Source organism: Clytia hemisphaerica, unplaced genomic scaffold (assembly GCF_902728285.1).
Source record: "Clytia hemisphaerica strain Z4C2 unplaced genomic scaffold, Clytia hemisphaerica genome assembly, whole genome shotgun sequence".
NCBI lineage: Eukaryota > Metazoa > Cnidaria > Hydrozoa > Leptothecata > Clytiidae > Clytia > Clytia hemisphaerica.
The window spans coordinates 816,973-834,508 of NW_027104529.1; the positions used below are offsets into that span (position 1 = coordinate 816,973).

Sequence of the window (17,536 nt, forward strand, 5' to 3'; positions counted from 1 at the left end):
GATGAAGGTGTAAGGAAATCGTATTTAGAACTTTGAAATTTGTATATAACAATTTCAAATGAGAAAAACACAAAATCTAATTTTTATGGAATATCTCATCAAGTATTGCTCGAGGAAAAAATTTCAACAGATTTGAAATTATAATTCGCAACTTATTGGAAGTTTTCATCCCAAAATACTCGAGAATCGTGATTTTAGACTGAAAAAACCGTTTTTGACGAAAATTAGTTTTCACGTTTTTGCCAAAAGTGTAAAAAACACTGACGATACCATTTCACGGAGAGAGATTTGCACAGCTGGTACTTATGGCGAACAACAAAGAAAGCTTTATACCCTCGCATGAACTTTCTTTTGCCACATCTTTCATTATCGCAGTATTGTTTTTAATGGTCAAGGCCGCAAGACCGATGAGCTATCAATTTTTAACTGTCAAAATGATTTCTGCAATAGGAAGCGATGGTATAATCGACCAATGCACTTTCAAAACTCAAGAGAAATACGGTTTTGATTCTTTGATTTTTGATCGAACTGTCATAGACATCGTCAATGGTTACATCGAATGCGTTAGGCCTCGACTCAATCCTCTATGCGACTTTCTATTGATTACAAGAAATGGGAAACAGCTAACAAGGATTTGTGATGTTTTTGGGAGACTAGTTTACCAAGCCATAGGAAAATACATAAATCCTACCCGCTACAGACAAATAATTGAGACAGCAAGTGCTGTAAAATTAACCTCTGAGGAACAAGCTACCATTTCTTTGGATCAAAAGCACACATCCCATGTCGCAAAGATTCACTATCAAAAACTTCAATCACAAAAGATTGCCAAAAGTGCAAAGGAGTTGATTGCAAAACTGACCAATAACAGTGCAGGATTGGAAACTTTACACAACATTTCAAAATCGCCTTCTACTTTAATTCCACAGAAGGATACTCTAGCCTGTGTTCGTCTTCAATAAAATGTAATTTTCGATCTGGGACTTGATTGGATCTATACCTCTTTGCATTGTCTTCATTTTGATACAATGATGAATAAAAAATATTTTCTTGTGTTAAAATATGCTTAGCTGATCTAGCCATTCAATGTTGTACACGTTACAGTACAAAGGTCAAGTGATCCTCTAGACCTGGGAACTAGATTCCAAGGTCATGATAAAAAGGAACCTTTTAGAGCAAATAATCAGTTTCTTCTCACCCGAGAAGAGCTAACATCGCAATGAGCGACGTTGTTGTTGTTTCGGAGGGCTATGTGACCTCAGAAACCGAAAATGAAGAAATTCCAGAGAGCTTAACGACTGTGGAGGAGATTGTCAAATTCTGGAGTCGTCGTAAGAAAGTTTACAAAGTCCGCTTCAAGCGAACTCTGCCAAAGTGGCTAGAAGACGACAACGAGGAAAACGAGAAACCAACAGACAATGTGAATTGTTCAAGTGGGACAGATCAAAACAACAAAACTCCTATCGAAAATAAAACTGACTTTGTCGATGGAAATTGTTCCAAGTACCAAGGACCAAGTGAGACAAAACGAAGAAAAGGCAAATAACTTTGTTAGCAGTTTTAAAGTTTTAAATATTGAGTTTTTTTTTATTTTTTAAATCTTAGAGTTCTATTTTGTTCAAATTCTATACTCAATTTTCGAAATATTTAACAGAATAATTCGACAGGCTTTGTATTTAATTTTTGTCCAATAATTTTCCACAAAATCATGGATAAAACCTTTCTGATCTATTGATTACGTGAAGATTTTTAGAAAAGGTCAAATATCAAAGGTTTGAAAAAATGATACGTCGAAATATTTGGCCATTATTTTACGGACAAATTAACAGTACCATTATCCGAGTACTCATTCAATAGACCTTTTCATAAATTACGTCGCTAACAGCACTTGCCTCGTTTTTGATGTAATGCCATGGGGTCTTACTCACAAGAATGGGATTACATAAAATTGCATTCTTTTCATGAAAGTATGATTTAGGGTCTCAAGAGAGATAATCACTCTGGTAATAGTTTCAAAACGAGGCAAGTCTTGTTGGTGACTTTTATATCGAAAAATTAAGTACCCAAAATTTTCAAAATTTCTTTTGGTAATTTAGTCAAGGGATATGAAACGTAAGCACTTTTTTTCAAATAAGTTTTCTTTCAGTTTTAATATCTAAGTGTTTGCGAATTGCCCTTAGGTCGTTCTCTATCCAAGGGAACATAGCTAGGTACGATTTTGCATCAAATCCATCGCGAACTAGTCCTGCAACCAGAAACCAACAATCAATAGCAGGCTTTGCCCCCCGCCTTTTGACACCACCGTGGCGAGCCATGTTGTCATGGAAGGTGTTATAGTGTGCAAAAGTCAAGCGTTTTGGACCTCTATCGAACCATTTCACGATTGTTCGAGTCATTTCCGCCCAGTACTCGACGGTATTGATCTCGGTGAATTTGAAAATTCGATCATTTTTTTCCGCTTTTCGTAGGAAATGAGCGCGGCTCGTCGTGAGGAAAGTAGCCACGAAATCTACTTGTTCACCATCTTCTAGAAAGTTGAAAAGAAGACTTGTTATGTTCAATCACTGACAAGTTGATTTATAAAACATTGAACAGGACAATTTCCCAAAACCATTTATGGAATTTCAAAATTTAAAATGAAATGAGTTACATCGTTTCAAAGTTCTGATCTATATCTATATAACGACTAAAAGCTTCAAATGAATAAACCTAAGAAATTTTGGATGATGCTTCTTTCTTTTCTAGGGAGCTAGAAGAAAGTCTTTACTCACCAGCGTAGTCAAGATGAGCCAGCAAGGCATTCATTGTTTCATTGACCCCGCATAACAAATCTTCTTCGTCTGAAATACAAGGAAAATAAATTTTAGTTCAGCAACTAGACTTGAGGTCTGAAGTTTTCCCAAACATCCTTGAAAGCAATCCTTTCGAAAAAACACATTCTTACAGGTTGTGTGTATGAGTTTATAATGGTTTGAATGGCCAGAAAAATATCCACATTGAATAGATCCACGAGCCTCTAGTCTATATATCCTTGCAATATCAGGGCAAAAGATTATACCTTCAAATATATGACATTCCTCTTCGTTCTCGTGTTCGTAGGAATTTCTTTTTCGAGGTTGTTCTAAAAAAGCAAAGTGTTGGACGTATTTAAGTAAAAATATCTAATGGAGAGATGAATGATTACCAAGAGTCTCAATGTCTAAAGAGTTACCTTCTTCTGTGTCTTCATCAGTTGTTTCAATGTGACGCTTGCGTACCCGTCTTCTCTCCTTTAGTCGTCGTAGTCTCTCAGCTAAAAACGAAAAGAAAAAAAAAAAGTCAAATGACAGTTTCGTCAACTTGTTATTAGACGTTTTGATGCATTTGTAAATGCACATTAAATTTCAAGTGTCACTTAGCAAGTAAGTGAAAGAATTTACCTGTCCTTTCTTCAGAATCAGTTGAATCACACTGGGGTGGATTGTGCTCATCTGACCACTTTGAAAAGCCCGGTTGTTGACCATCGTCTATATAAGCTGTTGTATCGGTTCGGTTGGACACGGGCGGCGTTGTCTTGTTGGTTGATTTTTTATCACGGATACCAGCGAGCTTTCGAAGCTCTTCATCTGGTACACAAACGTTAATCTAGAAGAAACGGTAGTGATTTTAAATTCAAAAATGACAGTGTTTTAGTTACCACAAGTTAATTGTTTCTGTAAATTAAGTGCTCAAAAATGAAATACATCACTCTAAACTAAATAACTTCACGTAAAATACAACATAAAACTTTACCTTTACTGGTACGTAGTCGTCAACTGTTTTCACAAAGAACAGTTCCTTCTCATCAATAAATTCATCATTTTCGCGCATCATATTGCACATCCAGAGGAGGCATTCAAACGCATGCTCACGGATCCATGTGACTGCAAACGAGTCACGCTCGTCCTCAGGAATTTCCTTTGTCTGCATGTACTCCATCCTATCTTCCACGTCTTTTTGATCGTCGCCGTATTTCGGACGGTTGTTGCATGTGATGAAAATACCTGACGTAAAAGAATGATCGTAGTCACTTAGGGTGTCTATTCCACAACGCGAAAAAGTCTATATTCAAAGCAACCATTGGAAGAAAAAGCAAATAAGAAAAAAGCTAAACAAAATCACTGTACTCACCAGCCCGATTCTCAACAATCTCTGGGTCCTGATTCTTCCGGGAAACTGTCACTTGACCGCCTTGCAAAAGTCTCTTGGCCTGACTAGCCGTCAAGATTTCAGGACTCATTTCGTCGATAAAAAGAAATTGAGTCTGATCGTGAATCATCGACATACCAAAAACTTTTTCTTTTGAAAGTGTGGCGATAAATTCAGGGTGTGTTAGGCCACGAACCACGTTAACGAATGACGTTTTTCCAGAATTTTTGTGCCCAACCAACGTGAGCTTTTTTGTTTTTGGTGGCAGCTGGAACGCCAGGAGACATTGGTAAAACTTGATAATAAACCTCATTTTTTCTTTGATCTCGGGGAAGCTGTTGTGGATGGCTTCCGCAAACGGTCCACCGGACACGTTGACACGCTCGGGCACATTTATGAAGATTCTCGGAGATATTTTGCCGACATCACTGGTTTTATACGGACATTTTGTGAGACATTGGCTCGATAGTTTGAAAAATTTTTCACCGGGTAGCTCAATGATGTCCGCATCAAATGCAAGTTGTCTGATGGACTAAAACAGAGGGACAAAAAGAAATTGGTTATGGTTTCCATTTATGTTTTTCCACGAGTTAAGATATGTAATTTGACCAATTACTTAACTCTGAATTGCTAAATACTCCACATATCGAAATCAGGTATTTTCAATATTCTGACCATGACTAGAAGGCAATATATGAAATAGAATAAGACTTTTCCTTACATTGCAGCCAGTGTCTTTCAATAGACGGATCAGTGCCTCGGAATGAGGATAAATATCATCACGGATATCCGGTAGGACGACAATCGACCGGACATAGGTCTTTGCCGGCCCCATCTTTTCATAAGCGAAAGCAGCTAAAAATATCAATAGTAAAACTGATCAGCCAACTAGTTATATTGAAGAGTATTGTTTTTCTTTACTTTCTGGAAAGTGCCAATGATGAAACTTGAATTCTAAACTTTCTCATTTTAAAGGATATGAAACATGCCAAACTTACCACCGGGAACTCTTCTGTACACGTTTCCGCGAAAAACAGCATGCTTTGCTTCGTTCATTGCCGTCTTCAATGATTCAAGCGCCAAACAAGCCGCATTTGTTGGCGTGCGATTTTTTAACACCTCTTCTAGGCTTGATGGAGCACCACATATGATTACAAAGTTGACATTCACAGTGCGCAACGCTTGTGCCCAGCCACGGATGTCTTCATAGTACTGGCTCCTAAACGTGACTATTTCACAAACTGGTTGGTCAAATTCTTCTGCCAAACCGTTACCAAACGCATTGTTGTAATCCTAAAAGTGCAGAAATAGAACTTGCAATCCTATCACGGCAAGGAATAACAGCCCTTGGATATTAGCTTGAAAAGGTTCGAGAAGCCCTGTAGCCCTTGGTTTTTGACATCTCAGCATAAGTTAAGACTGTCATCAGAAAACGGTCGAAGTATCAGCCCATAGAAAATGTAAAGTTAGTATTAGTACAATAGCCCTTGGAAGCCCGAACGTAGCCCTAACGTAGCCCTTAGAATTTAGCTTGAAAAGGTTTGAGAAGCCCTGTAGCCCTTGGTTTTTGACATCTCAGCATAAGTTAAGACTGTCATCAGAAAACGGTCGAAGTATCAGCCCATAGAAAATGTAAAGTTAGTATTAGTACAATAGCCCTTGGGAGCCCGAACGTAGCCCTAACGTAGCCCTTGGATTTTAGCTTGAAAAGGTTCGAGAAGCCCTGTAGCCCTTGAATTTTGACATCTCAGCATAAGTTAAGACTGTCATCAGAAAACGGTCGAAGTATCAGCCCATAGAAAATGTAAAGTTAGTATTAGTACAATAGCCCTTGGGAGCCCGAACGTAGCCCTAACGTAGCCCTTGGATTTTAGCTTGAAAAGGTTTGAGAAGCCCTGTAGCCCTTGGTTTTTGACATCTCAGCATAAGTTAAGACTGTCATCAGAAAACGGTCGAAGTATCAGCCCATAGAAAATGTAAAGTTAGTATTAGTACAATAGCCCTTGGGAGCCCGAACGTAGCCCTAACGTAGCCCTTGGATTTTAGCTTGAAAAGGTTCGAGAAGCCCTGTAGCCCTTGAATTTTGACATCTTAGCATAAGTTCAGACTGTCATCAGAAAACGGTCGAAGTATCAGCCCATAGAAAATGTAAAGTTAGTATTAGTACAATAGCCCTTGGGAGCCCGAACGTAGCCCTAACGTAGCCCTTGGATTTTAGCTTGAAAAGGTTTGAGAAGCCCTGTAGCCCTTGGTTTTTGACATCTCAGCATAAGTTAAGACTGTCATCAGAAAACGGTCGAAGTATCAGCCCATAGAAAATGTAAAGTTAGTATTAGTACAATAGCCCTTGGGAGCCCGAACGTAGCCCTAACGTAGCCCTTGGATTTTAGCTTGAAAAGGTTCGAGAAGCCCTGTAGCCCTTGAATTTTGACATCTTAGCATAAGTTCAGACTGTCATCAGAAAACGGTCGAAGTATCAGCCCATAGAAAATGTAAAGTTAGTATAATAGCCCTTGGGAGCCCTAACGTAGCCCTAACGTATCCCTTGGATATTAGCTTGAAAAGGTTTGAGAAGCCCTGTAGCCCTTGGTTTTTTGACATCTCAGCATAAGTGAAGACTGTCATGAACGGATGAAAAATCATAGTTTACAATAATGATTCACATGTCCAAAATCCAGGGCTACAGGGCTATATAAGCAAAGCCAAGCTAAAAGCCTCGGGCTACGTCAGGGCTATACTTGGGCTACCATAGGCTACCAAAAAAAGGTTGAAAATGTTCAAAGTCATGATATTACAGCCGTTTTAGGCCAACTCAGATTCGTTTCACATGTCCAAAATCCAGGGCTACAGGGCTATATAAGCAAAGCCAAGCTAAAAAACTCGGGCTACGTCAGGGCTATACTTGGGCTACCATAGGCTACCAAAAAAAGGTTGAAAATATTCAAAGTCAGGATAAAGTACGATTCTCATGTCCAAAATCCAGGGCTACAGGGCTATATAAGCAGTGCCAAGCTAAAAGCCTCGGGCTACGTCAGGGCTATACTTGGGCTACCATAGGCTACCAAAAAAAGGTTGAAAATGTTCAAAGTCATGATATTACAGCCGTTTTAGGCCAACTCAGATTCGTTTCACATGTCCAAAATCCAGGGCTACAGGGCTATATAAGCAAAGCCAAGCTAAAAGCCTCGGGCTACGTCAGGGCTATACTTGGGCTACCATAGGCTACCAAAAAAGGTTGAAAATGTTCAAAGTCATGATATTACAGCCGTTTTAGGCCAACTCAGATTCGTTTCACATGTCCAAAATCCAGGGCTACAGGGCTATATAAGCAAAGTCAAGCTAAAAAACTCGGCCTACGTCAGGGCTATACTTGGGCTACCATAGGCTACCAAAAAAAGGTTGAAAATATTCAAAGTCAGGATAAAGTACGATTCTCATGTCCAAAATCCAGGGCTACAGGGCTATATAAGCAAAGCCAAGCTAAAAGCCTCGGGCTACGTCAGGGCTATACTTGGGCTACCATAGGCTACCAAAAAAAGGTTGAAAATGTTCAAAGTCATGATATTACAGCCGTTTTAGGCCAACTCAGATTCGTTTCACATGTCCAAAATCCAGGGCTACAGGGCTATATAAGCAAAGCCAAGCTAAAAAACTCGGGCTACGTCAGGGCTATACTTGGGCTACCATAGGCTACCAAAAAAAGGTTGAAAATATTCAAAGTCAGGATAAAGTACGATTCTCATGTCCAAAATCCAGGGCTACAGGGCTATATAAGCAAAGCCAAGCTAAAAAACTCGGGCTACGTCAGGGCTATACTTGGGCTACCATAGGCTACCAACGAAAAGTTGAAAATATTCAAAGTCAGGATAAAGTACGATTCTCATGTCCAAAATCCAGGGCTACAGGGCTATATAAACAAAGCCAAGCTAAAAGCCTCGGGCTACGTCAGGGCTATACTTGGGCTACCATAGGCTACCAAAAAAAGGTTGAAAATGTTCAAAGTCATGATATTACAGCCGTTTTAGGCCAACTCAGATTCGTTTCACATGTCCAAAATCCAGGGCTACAGGGCTATATAAGCAAAGCCAAGCTAAAAAACTCGGGCTACGTCAGGGCTATACTTGGGCTACCATAGGCTACCAAAAAAAGGTTGAAAATATTCAAAGTCAGGATAAAGTACGATTCTCATGTCCGAAATCCAGGGCTACAGGGCTATATAAGCAAAGCCAAGCTAAAAGCCTCGGGCTACGTCAGGGCTATACTTGGGCTACCATAGGCTACCAAAAAAAGGTTGAAAATGTTCAAAGTCATGATATTACAGCCGTTTTAGGCCAACTCGGATTCGTTTCACATGTCCAAAATCCAGGGCTACAGGGCTATATAAGTAAAGCCAAGCTAAAAAACTCGGGCTACGTCAGGGCTATACTTGGGCTACCATAGGCTACCAAAAAAAGGTTGAAAATATTCAAAGTCAGGATAAAATATGATTCTCATGTCCAAAATCCAGGGCTACAGGACTATATAAGCAAAGCCAAGCTAAAAACCTCGGGCTACGTCAGGGCTATACTTGGGCTACCATAGGCTACCAAATAAAAGTTGAAAATGTTCAAAGTCAGGATAAAATATGATTCTCATGTCCAAAATCCAGGGCTACTGGGCTATATAAGCAAAGCCAAGCTAAAAACCTCGGGCTACGTCAGGGCTATACTTGGGCTACCATAGGCTACCAAAGAAAAGTTGAAAATATTCAAAGTCAGGATAAAGTACGATTCTCATGTCCAAAATCCAGGGCTACAGGGCTATATAAGCAAAGCCAAGCTAAAAGCCTCAGGCTACGTCAGGGCTATACTTGGGCTACCATAGGCTACCAAAAAAAGGTTGAAAATGTTCAAAGTCATGATATTACAGCCGTTTTAGGCCAACTCAGATTCGTTTCACATGTCCAAAATCCAGGGCTACAGGGCTATATAAGCAAAGCCAAGCTAAAAAACTCGGGCTACGTCAGGGCTATACTTGGGCTACCATAGGCTACCAAAAAAAGGTTGAAAATATTCAAAGTCAGGATAAAGTACGATTCTCATGTCCAAAATCCAGGGCTACAGGGCTATATAAGCAAAGCCAAGCTAAAAGCCTCGGGCTACGTCAGGGCTATACTTGGGCTACCATAGGCTACCAAAAAAAGGTTGAAAATGTTCAAAGTCATGATATTACAGCCGTTTTAGGCCAACTCAGATTCGTTTCACATGTCCAAAATCCAGGGCTACAGGGCTATATAAGTAAAGCCAAGCTAAAAAACTCGGGCTACGTCAGGGCTATACTTGGGCTACCATAGGCTACCAAAAAAAGGTTGAAAATATTCAAAGTCAGGATAAAATATGATTCTCATGTCCAAAATCCAGGGCTACAGGACTATATAAGCAAAGCCAAGCTAAAAACCTCGGGCTACGTCAGGGCTATACTTGGGCTACCATAGGCTACCAAATAAAAGTTGAAAATGTTCAAAGTCGGGATAAAATATGATTCTCATGTCCAAAATCCAGGGCTACTGGGCTATATAAGCAAAGCCAAGCTAAAAACCTCGGGCTACGTCAGGGCTATACTTGGGCTACCATAGGCTACCAAAAAAAAGTTGAAAATGTTCAAAGTCAGGATAAAATATGATTCTCATGTCCAAAATTCAGGGCTACAGGGCTATATAAGCAAAGCCAAGCTAAAAAACTCGGGCTACGTCAGGGCTATACTTGGGTTACCATAGGCTACCAAAAAAAGGATGAAAATGTTCAAAGTCAGGATAAAATATGATTCTCATGTCCAAAATCCTGGGCTACAGGGCTATATAAGCAAAGCCAAGCTAAAAAACTCGGGCTACGTCAGGGCTATACTTGGGCTACCATAGGCTACCAACAAAAAGTTGAAAATATTCAAAGTCAGGATAAAGTACGATTCTCATGTCCAAAATCCAGGGCTACAGGGCTATATAAGCAGTGCCAAGCTAAAAGCCTCGGGCTACGTCAGGGCTATACTTGGGCTACCATAGGCTACCAAAAAAAGGTTGAAAATTTTCAAAGTCAGGATAAAGTACGATTCTCATGTCCAAAATCCAGGGCTACAGGGCTATATAAGCAAAGCCAAGCTAAAAGCCTCGGGCTACGTCAGGGCTATACTTGGGCTACCATAGGCTACCAAAAAAAGGTTGAAAATTTTCAAAGTCAGGATAAAGTACGATTCTCATGTCCAAAATCCAGGGCTACAGGGCTATATAAGCAAAGCCAAGCTAAAAGCCTCGGGCTACGTCAGGGCTATACTTGGGCTACCATAGGCTACCAAAAAAAGGTTGAAAATGTTCAAAGTCATGATATTACAGCCGTTTTAGGCCAACTCAGATTCGTTTCACATGTCCAAAATCCAGGGCTACAGGGCTATATAAGCAAAGCGGATCAGGTTGACATTACAGGGCCCATGGGCACCAAGCCTATCAGTGAGAGTGACTGATACGCTTGGCGCCCAAAGGTAAATTTACTGACCGAAAGTAGACCCCGCCTAATTCTCCCCCCAGTTTCACTGATACGCTTCGCACCCAAAACGCGTTAGAACCTAGACCCTTCACTGATACGCTTCGCACCCAAAACATCTTAGAACCACACCCTTCCACTGATACGCTTCGCACCCAAAACGCGTTAGAACCTAGACCCTTCACTGATACGCTTCGCACCCAAAACATCTTAGAACCACACCCTTCCACTGATACTCTTCGCACCCAAAACGCGTTAGAACCTAGACCCTTCACTGATACGCTTCGCACCCAAAACATCTTAGAACCACACCCTTCCACTGATACGCTTCGCACCCAAAACGCGTTAGAACCTAGACCCTTCACTGATACGTTTCGCACCCAAAACATCTTAGAACCACACCCTTCCACTGATACGCTTCGCACCCAAAACGCGTTAGAACCTAGACCCTTCACTGATACGCTTCGCACCCAAAACATCTTAGAACCACACCCTTCCACTGATACGCTTCGCACCCAAAACATCTTAGAACCTAGACCCTTCACTGATACGCTTTGCACCCAAAACATCTTAGAACCACACCCTTCCACTGATACGCTTCGCACCCAAAACGCGTTAGAACCTAGACCCTTCACTGATACGCTTCGCACCCAAAACATCTTAGAACCACACCCTTCCACTGATACGCTTCGCACCCAAAACGCGTTAGAACCTAGACCCTTCACTGATACGCTTCGCACCCAAAACATCTTAGAACCACACCCTTCCACTGATACGCTTCGCACCCAAAACGCGTTAGAACCTAGACCCTTCACTGATACGCTTCGCACCCAAAACGCGTTAGAACCACACCCTTCCACTGATACGCTTCGCACCCAAAACATCTTAGAACCACACCCTTCCACTGATACGCTTCGCACCCAAAACGCGTTAGAACCTAGACCCTTCACTGATACGCTTCGCACCCAAAACATCTTAGAACCACACCCTTCCACTGATACGCTTCGCACCCAAAACGCGTTAGAACCTAGACCCTTCCACTGATACGCTTCGCACCCAAAACGCGTTAGAACCTAGACCCTTCACTGATACGCTTCGCACCCAAAACATCTTAGAACCACACCCTTCCACTGATACGCTTCGCACCCAAAACGCGTTAGAACCTAGACCCTTCACTGATACGCTTCGCACCCAAAACATCTTAGAACCACACCCTTCCACTGATACGCTTCGCACCCAAAACGTGTTAGAACCTAGACCCTTCCACTGATACGCTTCGCACCCAAAACATCTTAGAACCACACCCTTCCACTGATACGCTTCGCACCCAAAACGCGTTAGAACCTAGACCCTTCCACTGATACGCTTCGCACCCAAAACGCGTTAGAACCACACCCTTCCACTGATATGCTTCACACTTAAAAGAAGTGATAAATCCTCTCAAGAGTTAAAAATAATTCTTTTATCATGAAAAAAGCCTAAGGCTATATTCAATGTACATCTTTTTTAAATGATGGAAAAATTATGGATAGTCAATGTTGATGCAGTTGATGATGTTTTCTAGTGGCTCTTCTAATCCTCTCCAATCTCTGTTAAAATAAGCATATTTAAAAATATAAAATAATGAACCTTTCATTTCGACTTTTTAAAGCTTACACATTGTTTTTTATAAGCGACTCCAATTTTCGGCTCAGGGCCGGAGTTGCTAAGGATTTTCATGATTTCAAGCCAAAAGTTGCTTATGGATTCTGAGCCAAAATAGCTTCGCAACTTTTTTGAAAATTTTAACTTTTTACCTCATTTTACGCCCTGAAATTAGGTTATCAAATACCTATGTTAAAATGCTAATTCTTATAACATATTTTCTCACCTCCACATGAACTCATCCATGTAACTTTGTAGATATTGCAGTTCTATGCCCTTCATTGCTTTGATGACCAGTTTAAATTTGTTCCAATAGGATTCGATATTCTGAAAAGATTTTATAGAGGGCCGATTTGCTTTATTCTATAGGTGAAAAATCATCAAAAAGCGCTTCATTTTGAATAATTAGGTAATTACGATTTCAGAAGATAAATTTCGCTCTTTATTTAGTAACTGTGAAAAAGATGAAGTGAGTCAAGATGAAGTTTTCAGCTTCTCACTTATGAATACCCTTTCATTGAGCACAAAATCTTATTCAAATCATATAAAAAAGATGCAGCCCATTTTGTTTTGGGAGATACTTTGAGACAGCCTTTAGAACACAAAAAATCAATCTGTTATTTGTCATCTTTTGTAAATAATAAAAAGTAAATAGTCAAAAATACATTCAAATCTGCGACCTACTTGTGTGTGGGCACCATTTGCTGGATTGACAAAATTGTACGTATGATTGACAGTATCATGCCTGATGCAATTTTGAACAAATTGTGGCAACCTCAGATAGCCACGCCATTCGTCACTAGTAATGACTGTGTTTGGCAAAAGCACTCTATTGATGGCTCCTGTTAGAGTAGCACGGTCACGGTGTGGTACTACTTCCATGTAACCCTTGGCAGGTTGAAACTGTGTATCTGCGAATCCAAATACCCATACGGGATTTGCGCGTCTTCCCCTGCCACCCTAGTCATACAAAGTAATAATTAGTGGTAATCTGTTTCAATGAAATTGGCAGTCCGCACATTTAGATGTAAAAAAAAGTAATAAAAGTAATATCTTGAAATTGAAAGTGAAGAAGAAAAATAATGAAAATGACGGACGGGAAATTACAGCTGGCTTACTAAATCTAAAGTGGGTCTATTCTTTACCTATGTTATACCCGTTTTGGGGTATTTTGAACGATTTAGCAGAGTTTTAACTTATTAACTAAGATAGATATGAAAATCAGGTAAGTTTACTTTTAGTTTCCTTACTTGGGGTAATTGACAATTTATAATTGAAAATGGTCTAAAAATGGCATTCTTAGCTTGAGTAGCAAAATTCCTAAAATTCTTAATTTTTTGGCCATTTTCATCATGGACATTCTTATAAAGTGTATTCTTATAAAAAAAGAGTGTACAGCACTTTTCTTTAAAGAGCAGTCTTAAAATATATGCAAACTGCCAATTTGCAATTTTTTCCGCATCTTAAAAAGACTGGTACTGCTAGAAAGGTCAGGGCAAGAAGGTTAAGAAAAGTAAAGAAGATGGTATGCTGGTATTCTGAAGATAAATCATTTACTAAAAAATGATACTTACTCTTTGACCATGACGAATCATTGATTCATCCACTTGAACTACAATGTTTTGACCTCCACCACCAACCCTGATCGGATTTCGCTGTTAATCGTTTCTGCAAACCTGTCTCAATTTTTGATACATCTTGATAATTGTGTTTTTAGACAAATTGGTCATTTCTCTAACATACTTCATTTGGATTTTATTTGACCAGTAATAAATCATCATGAAAGCTTTCAATAACGTGACAGAAAAACCTTCGAAAATAGTGCCGTCTCTCACTGTAACATTCGTTCGGCAGGGTCTACCACATCTCCTATGAGAAGAATATCTTGAATACAAATAGTTCCCAGGGGCAGGGGTGTTAGGAGAAATGGGAGTCTAGGTTGGTAAACTCGAAGAACTCTTTAGAATTCAGAGTCTCTCTATTAGTCACTTTTCATCAATTTAGGTCTCTTCAGTCTCAGGGTTCCCTTTTTTACAAAAAAATGGGTTTGTCTAGGACTCAGATCTCGAAGTTCCGATTCTGATTCTTTCCTAAAAATGCAAAAATGTTTTACGCAAAAATCTCAAAAATTCCAACAGTTCCCAAAATTACCTAAAAGATTAACGAAATCCCTGAAAGATCCCAAAAATAATCACAAAGGTTTTCTGAAGGAATAAAAAATCCCAAAAAATTTCAAAAATTCCTAGCAAATACCAAAAATTTCTAAAAATAATCCCAATTAGCTCTTAAAATCTCTCAGAGATCCCAAAAAAATCTGAAAGTCCTCTAGAAATATTAGAAATCAATTCAAAAAAGATTTAAAAACCCCTTAAAACTTTCCTTACATTCAGCAATCTTAAAAATCCCAAAAATCTTTTGATTTCTACACTTTTTGTGAGTGAAATTTGGTCAAAATTCTTGGAAACGTTATCAAAAAAGTCGCGGTAAGAAGAGTCGCAAAATTTGGAAAAGTTTTTTTCTCTTTTTTATTCATTCCAAATTAGAGGGCACGTGCCCATCATGTCGTAATACTAATACCCTCTCATCGAATGTTTCCAAAAGAAAATTATAGTTTTCCTTATTCTATAAAAGAGGTGGTGCAACATAATATAAAAAATCTTACCATCGGTAACCATCTAAAACAGTATCAGCGTTCAAATTCATCTGTCTACCGCAGTTGTGGCATATTTTATTTGGTGGAATCAATGCGTACGCTTGTAAAAAATGAATAACTTCGATTTTGGTCCCATCGTACAATATTCTGCCCCATCGATCTAAAAACTGACGGTGTAAGCGAGCTGCTGCTCTTCGTGCTGCTGCCATTTCAACGGGACTAATTCATTTATTGATGTGAAATTATTCTGACTTTTCTGATCAACGTTCACCCACCAGAGATAATGCAAAATATAAATATACTAGACATGTCTAGACTATACTAGACGCAAAATAGGTCTAGACATTCTTAAAAACTTTTAAAATCAGTACATGTCACTTTTCTTTTTCCTTTTATACATTTTTATTGTTTTGGTTTTTTTTCAAAAACAAGATGTTTAGGTCATTCAGGTCAAAAATTGTCGTAAAGCTGGACTGCCGAACACATGAAAGCTCAATTTTTTTCGGTTTTTAGAAGAACTATTTCCCCACAATTTCTAAGCTCCTCCTGTTTGTACAAAGCCCAATGTTTAAAACTTTATTTTTGTTTTACAAAGATTTCATACCCCCCCCCCATATTTACCTTAGGGGCAGTAGCGGCGTGGCAGGGGGGGACAAGGGGGGCAATGCCCCCTCCCTCAGCGAGAAATCTTTTAAGGGGGCGCCAAAAAGGATGGGGCGCGAACGAATCATTACAAATAAAATACTTTGCTCTTCTCTCGTACGTATAAAGGAAGTACGCTCATAGTGGCGCTTAAAAGTTTGAAAATTGATAAACAGTTTATTATGAATGGGAAAGTAAAATCCATCAGGTGTGCCAATTACTCCTTTTCTCAGTACGTCGTTTGAATGGTACCAGTGACAGTGGGTTAATAAAAGTAAATAAATGCTCACAAAAAATAAACAGTTGAGTGTTTCGCGCCCTTTTGCTACCACCTTTGGAAGATCCACAGTGCTCAACTTATGTGGATTCTGAAATTGTGGTTTCTCCATTAGACGAGGAAGAGGTTTGCGTGATGGCGTGATCGGGACTTTTTTCTTGCGTGATGGCGTGATCGGGACTTTTTTCTTGCGTGATGGCGTGATGAGAGATTTTTTTTGGCGTGATGGCGTGATCAAGATTTTGGCGTGATGCGTGATAGGGCTAAAATTTGAGGCGTGATGCGTGATTTGGGCTATTTTTCGCTATTTTTTGCGTGATGTCAAATTTTAGCGATTTTCGTGATGCGTGATGGAGAATTTTTTCTGCGTGATGGCGTGATTAGGGATGCCGCTGGAGGGCCTCATTTACAACAGAAGCCCAACAGAAAGCCATTCCTTTAAGCGCATTAAAACGAGATTGAGATCCACTATGCTTCAGGTCAGGTTAGAAGGACTTATGTTGATGTCTACAGAAAAAAAGATCTTATTACAAATTGACACTGATAAAATAATTGACCTACTCGGAAAAAATTCTTCAGAGCTTTCAAAGGCGCTTATTTTGTAGATTATTAGGGCATTTATTTCATACCTTAACTTTTCCATTTTTAGAATCGAGTTAAAGCGTCCTCTGCCTTCCCATATTTTCTCTGCGTAGTTCTTAGATTTTTGCATTAAGGTTAATTAATCATCATTCATTAATCAAGATTAAGTTCACAGAAAACTAAACTAAAATGCATATCCAACAACAAAGCGTGGAATAAAAATCACAGGTTTTCCTAGAGCATCTCAAACGATAAAGAAGGGTTTTATTTGAGGATGTTATATGTCTTATAGAATGTTACGTTTTTACCGTGTAAACAGTAGATCCTTTTTTAAGAAAGTTTATTCTTAGAAAATAATCTTCATTCGTATTACCTGCATTTCCTACTCCAACAACTGAACAGGCTTAAGACAGTGAGAAATTGTCTTAAAGTATGAATAAATCCGTTGATCAAGTACTTAAAGGGAAGGGTCGAATGGGGCGGGCGCCTACAAAAATAGGGGCGCCAAAAAGGTCAAATGAGTTTTGTCCCCCCAGCTCTGAAGCACCCACTCCGCTTCTGTTAGGGGTTGAAACTTTCACAAAAATAAGCAAATTCGTGAAATTTTTGCATTTCGCAAGAAACAACTTTCGTGAATTGAGCTCCTAAAAACTTCTCACCAGAAAAAACTTTCGCGATTTATTGACTTTTTCTTCTTCTCGTCATGATTTCCATTGAATTCTTTATAACAAAACGCTAAATTCTGACTTTCTACATGTTGATGAGCCTCAAATCTGATGGATGTGCCTTTACGAAATCCCACCGACTATTCATGAATTACACCTTCGCCAATTACTTTCTGAAGTCTTCAAATCTCATAATCTTGGAAATCCTGTCTTTATGTCATGGCTGTTCCCGTCCCGGAAGATCGAACGTCACCTTCGTTCTAAAAATCTTTTTCAGTCCGTAAAAAAGTCTTGACGGTACGCACGCCATAGCTTTAACTCTTTCCTATTTCGAGCTAGTATCTTGTGGAATAAACTTTCGGATGACCTTAAGAATTCCAAAGATATTTCCGCG

General features: G+C 39.5%; 1 protein-coding gene across 2 annotated transcripts; it reads right to left on the reverse strand.

Annotated features, from left to right (window-relative positions):
- Window positions 1-2,126: 2,126 nt before the first annotated feature.
- LOC136822169 (uncharacterized) lies at window positions 2,127-6,664 on the reverse strand. Of its 2 annotated transcripts, none has more exons than XM_067078411.1 (9): window positions 5,166-6,664; window positions 4,889-5,022; window positions 4,150-4,699; window positions 3,772-4,022; window positions 3,420-3,624; window positions 3,212-3,292; window positions 3,059-3,121; window positions 2,772-2,840; window positions 2,127-2,524 (listed from the first exon to the last, which is right to left on the reverse strand). In XM_067078411.1, exons 1-9 carry the CDS (start codon window positions 5,221-5,223, stop codon window positions 2,127-2,129), a joined length of 1,809 nt encoding a protein of 602 aa, XP_066934512.1. In that variant the 5' UTR covers window positions 5,224-6,664. The 2 variants fall into 2 exon arrangements, with proteins under 2 accessions (XP_066934512.1, XP_066934511.1); XM_067078410.1 differs by having other exon boundaries at window positions 2,127-2,527.
- Between the last annotated feature and the right edge of the window lie 10,872 nt (window positions 6,665-17,536).